Raw genomic sequence first — 5,425 nt, 5'->3', positions numbered from 1 at the left:
ACAGACATTATTTCTGCTTTATTGAAAGGAGTTGAAGAGAATCTGTGCAAACTATCTAGAATGGATTGCCATTTATGCAGCCTGGGAAATAATCCTGGAATCGTATTGAGTAGAGACATTAATGAATCCATCAGTTGTGTTATAGTGCTGGAGACACAAGAGAAATGTTGAGGGTTGATAGTGGCTCAGCATCTAAGAGTCAGGAATTATGGTCATACTGTGTAACCTGTACCCTATCACATTCTTTGTAAACTGCTTGACCAAGGCGTGCACATGTCTTCGCTGGGGACTTTACTGTCTTGCCCTCCAGTCCAACTTTATTTTTTACCTCTTCCTTGGCGGGATATAGGAAATGAGATTGCCAGCTTTTTCTGAGCATGCACTTTGTTCAGAATATCTGAAGCTGGAAATACATGGCATATGCCACTAGGTCAAATAATATCTTCTACAGACATGTGAATAGTTGCACTGTCCAGCTGTACTGCACACTAAATTTTAAGTCTTGTAGAAATCCTAGGTCCTCTACTTAGAAATTCATTATGCTGTTTGGAGTCTCTTCTAAGGCCAGAAAATCAGTCCGAGTTTTGTATATCTGTAATAAATGTGTGTGTTGATACCAACTAGGTGCATAGAAGAATGTAATGGAATACATACGTGTTTGAGATAGTAAATTTATGCAGATCTCTTTCTGGCACCTCAACATGCTCTTGTGCATTGCAGAAAAACAAGGGGTATAAAACAAAGGTTAAACTTTGACTTTGAAAGTTCTGCCTTTGACCAGCAGCTCTTGAATAGTGTTGAGGGGACTGATCGATATCATTGCAAAAGTATTATTCTCAGAGATGACACATTTAAATATATCAACCTCATAGAAAGAAATGGAAATGCAAACTATAATCTCTTATAGAAGAACTGACTATTATGTTTGGAAAAGCTCAGGCTCTTTCTATAGGTAGGTACAGAGATGCACGTATAGGAACATATGTGTGGGTACTCACACACTTAAAGAGTTGTTATGGGTTTTTTATGGTAGAATAGACTGTTCGAGGGATAAGGTAAGCCTATATTAAATATACTATCCTAAATTCTGCAATCTTTGTAACTTTGTTTTATAACTATGCAACCGTGAATAGTGTTGAATAATTCTGCTTCAAAATCTCCCTTGTGGCCTCAGAAACTCAAGAGAATTTCAAGTCATTCCTAGTGATAAATTACAAAATGGATGTTTTCGGGAAATAAAGTTTTACATAGCCCCTATTTAAGTTGGCACATAAGTATCTCTGCTTTCATGGAGTATTTGCAGTGTTTCTGCATTTTTCTTTAAAATTTGCATGCCATTGTGTCCTGTAGAAAATTGTTAAGAGAGGGCTTTCTTGATAGGACTGTTACAGTGAGTGTGAATAGATTGTAAGCTTAATGCTTTCTAATCTTTTAGTCCTAAATCACTGTGATGAGGATTTTGGCAAAAGAAATTAGAAAAGTGTGATATTAGTTTGTGGCACCGAGCACATTCCTTTGTATATCTGGGAACTGCAGTAGAGGCACTTACTTCTTAATTATAGGAACTATTAATGTGTTAATTAAGCTTTTTGAGCTGAAAGCGTTCAACAGGGCTGCATTTGTTTTGCTGTCTTTTTGTTTCTATCCCTAGTTAATTTATATACCGAAGCAATTGTTGCAAATTAGAGCTTTACCTCTCACTTTTAGCTGCAGTCATTTTTGTCCTGCAACTGCTTTGTTGCCACAGCCTCCCTCTTCATTCCACACGTGAGACTGGTAATAAACAGCAGACGTGGAGAGCAGCAATCTTATCTCAGCCACATTCTTTAAGAGCAGCAGTTACTGCTTTTGTAGCAATCGCCTTCTGTTTGAGCTGCACTGCAGCTCTTACTCTGACCTTTCTTGTAAAAGTTACCTGGACCTTGTTTTGTGCTTTTTGGAGTTTCCCACTCATCTGTTTATAAAATGGAAGTAATTGTTGCCTATTTTGCACAGAGCTTTGTTATTCTTCCATCTTTTGTCTGAGGATGTCTAAATGATATGCTGTGTTAATATGGAGTTACTGTGTACCCGCTAAAAATATTTGCACAACTGGAGTTCCACATCTGACATTTGGATCCGCTTTCTCGGTGTTTCGTTTCTTTACAGAATATTTGGATGCTCTGAATGTAGTTGAATTCATAAGGATTCTCTCAGGTGCCATTCACCTGAAATGTGCTTTTCAGAAAGGCGGCGTTAAGATCGAATGTGATAGGAGCAGTATTTGTAACAGTACACTGTCTTTATTAATAGACTCAATTATTTGAGGGTAGACACCATAAAGCTTACGTCGTATTACATCGTTTGTGACAATGTGAAATGAAGACCCTTTGTGGTTTTCAAATAATTCACGTAACGTGTCATGCATATACAATGTGAAACAAATAGTTATACCTTACTCATTTCACTATGTTTTCCATTGACAGTACTAAAAATATTATCCAGTATTCTTAAATGAAATGCATTTTAAAATATTACAAAGCATTTTAGTGCATATGAAATTATTTACAGATGACCTGTTTCTTTTCAGACAATGGCCAAGGTTATAACAACAGTGCTGAAGTTCCCAGCAGATCAGGCTCAGAAGATACTAGAACGAGAAGATGCTCGGCCATTGGTAAGTTATACAAGTAAACCAAATTGCACGAGATTAGGTTGCAAGAATAAGGAATTAGAAACTTTTTTTTAAGTCTTCTTTTCCTTGTGTCAGTGTTCAAGAGAACTCCTTTTCTCCCTCTGTCCCTCTTCTTCAGTAGAATGTCAAATTCCAGCTGTAGGTTTGAGTTTATAGCAAAAGTGAGGGGAAAAAAAGCAAGCATATTTTCTTAACTAGTATTTCTCATCATCAGTTAAACTATATTTCTGATTGCTTTGGGTACAACAGAACAAAGCAAGATCAGTCATCACTACTATTCTGCAGATGAATTTTCTAATAAAAAAAAATTAATCTGACAGAAAATTCATGTTTCTTAAATTCAGACGTTTCTGTGGAGTCATACCAGTTTTCATGAAAAATATGTCAAGTGGCGTTTTTCAGCCCTGGGCTAAAATTTCTGGCAAAAACAAGAGACATTTTGCTTGTAGAATAGAAAACTGATTAGCTCAGTCACCTATGTACATTTTTATCTTAAGTGAGTATCTTAACAAGATTGGGTTTTGGTATTGATTTTTTAGTTGTTTGGGGGAGAGGGTTGGCTTTATTTTGTTTTTTAAGAGCCTGCTTTATTTTTGTGCTGAAAAACTATCAAAATATGTCAGGCTTCCTTTGAGTCGGGATGGGTCAAAAATGAGTGTCTTAAACACTTCACTTTGATTTTGGTTGGTTGTTTATTTCCCCAGTTTCAATACACTTCTTATTACATGACAGTTGCTTGGTATTTACTGGCTGATCTATTTACCAGAAAGGTGAATTTGGATTTGAGAAGCAGACCCAAAAGAGAAGAATATCTGAGCATAAACATTTCTTTGGTATTACTGTTACTGTTTGATGTATTTGAGCTAGTTTTTATTAAGATAAAACCGGCACTAATAGTTTTCTCTATCTTGTATCTGGAGTCAACACTGTGATCCCTCTCTTTGGGGGTGAGCTTAGTAAAATACTTAGGAATTAAAGTGAGAAGAAGAATTACATTCTGTTTCTCTCACTGGCCTTGCATATATATTTATTTAGCACTTGCAGAAAAAGAATAAAACAAAAATTTGAACATTTTTACATTTCAGTTGAAGTAGTTACATTAAAGTTCTGTTGATCCATTGAAACAAATTAAAAAAAAAAAATTCTACCGTTTCATCTGCTTGAAGTATGAAATCTGAGGAAAGTTTTAAGTACTTCAGCCTTTTCCTGTACACTTAGTAGATTTGAGAGTGTCTTGCAATCTTAAATATTTAAAATACTTTTGGAATGATATAAATGCTGATTATACTGCAGCGCCAATAAGTATTATACATCCCAAACATGATTTTCTCTTAATGCTTTCTCTCTGTCTGACCTTCAAGTAGAAAGCTGGTGCTTTTTTGTTGCTGTTTTGGCAAGCTAGAGTAATATGTAGGAAACACTTGGAGTTCTCAGTTGGCCAAAAGTGAGGTTAGAGAAATGGACCTTATTTTGCAGTCCCTTCAGCTTTTTGATACTTAAAACCTGGTCTTCCTAAAACAGACATTCACAACTTCTGATCCTAAATAAAACTGTAACTTGAATTCATCCAACAACTTCTTTTCGGTGAGGTCCATGTATTAAATTTTGCCTAGAACATACAGTGAGATTTTTTGCAGACTTCGAGTGCTCTGATTGTTAAGGATATCATCATTCAAAGAGCTTCATGTCCTGATCAAAAACTTCTTGGGTTTCAAGTAGCAGTCCCTTCTTGGCTCAGATCTAGCCTATGAATTTTCTTCTTTCCATATCCACAAAGAGATTAAATTAGACATCAAATGGAAACGGAAATATTAGGGCATATTATGGAGTATGTAGTAAATTTTTTCTTCAATTTCAAAGTTACTAAGTTTGTTTAATGAAGCACATATTATTTTTGGGGGCGAGTCTTCTGCAATTGTGTTTTGGACTAAAGAGTTGGAGGAGTCTTCGTAAATTATTCTGTCAAGAAATATGCTTGCTTTTTTGTTATTTATTGACGTTTACTAACATTGCAGTAGTGTTTCTCCACACTTAATATTGGAGTGATGCTGGTATTTGAAAATATGCAATATTTAGATGTCATAAGCAATAAAGTTCTGAACTAGAACGTAAACGTGCATTTTTAACATGAAGCTTGGTTGTTTCTGTATTTTAGTTTATGATCAAAACATCTATAATTTTGATGTGTGAATTGTTAATTAACTGTGCTACTGAAAAAGAATAAGTGTGTGTAGTATTAAGTATCTGTGAGTAATTATTTATGCTGTTAATGGCCATACATTTAACAGGTTTCTGAAAACTTTTGACAAATTCCTAGGTCAATAAACATATGCTAGATGAGTCTATCTCCTTCACTAATGTAGCTTTTACTACATAGTCATTGTGATCTAACTGCAGCAATCTCAGCCACAAGCAGTAGATGTCCACAGAGTTCTTCTCTACACTATTAACAAAGAGCTTATTGGACTTCTTTTCTTCTTGGCTTTGTAGTTTGCGTCACCTCGCAGAGGTATCTTCTGAATATCCTGTTAGTCTGTGCTTAGTTTGCATGTGGGTGTGTGAAGCCTAATACATACTTCTTTTATTTAAAGATAAAACCTGTAGTATGAGATTAATCATTCTTCTGCTTTTTTTTCTTGCCTGCTTTTGTTCATTAAAAAAATATTTTTTTTGTTCTGTAAGTGTATTATAAACTTTGTTCTACTCTTAATCATGTTTTGCTTTACAAAGCCAAGTTCAAAGATGGTAAAT

General features: G+C 35.2%; 1 protein-coding gene across 1 annotated transcript in view; it reads left to right on the top strand.

Annotated features, from left to right (window-relative positions):
- The window catches only part of GOLGA4 (golgin A4), a gene marked incomplete at its 5' end in the record, with an annotated part of 30,914 nt that extends 25,720 nt beyond the window's left edge, over positions 1-5,194 (top strand). Inside the window, 2 exons of the mRNA XM_009707788.1 lie at positions 2,570-2,656; positions 5,165-5,194. Of these exons, the coding sequence (XP_009706090.1) occupies positions 2,570-2,656; positions 5,165-5,194 (117 nt within the window). The remainder of the gene's footprint in view (positions 1-2,569; positions 2,657-5,164) is intronic.
- Between the last annotated feature and the right edge of the window lie 231 nt (positions 5,195-5,425).

The sequence above is a fragment of the Cariama cristata genome, unplaced genomic scaffold (genome assembly GCF_000690535.1).
Source record: "Cariama cristata isolate BGI_N322 unplaced genomic scaffold, ASM69053v1 scaffold2319, whole genome shotgun sequence".
Classification (NCBI taxonomy): Eukaryota; Metazoa; Chordata; class Aves; order Cariamiformes; family Cariamidae; genus Cariama; species Cariama cristata.
Note: the sequence above shows the minus strand (reverse complement) of the source record. Positions and strands in the feature narration are given on the sequence as shown.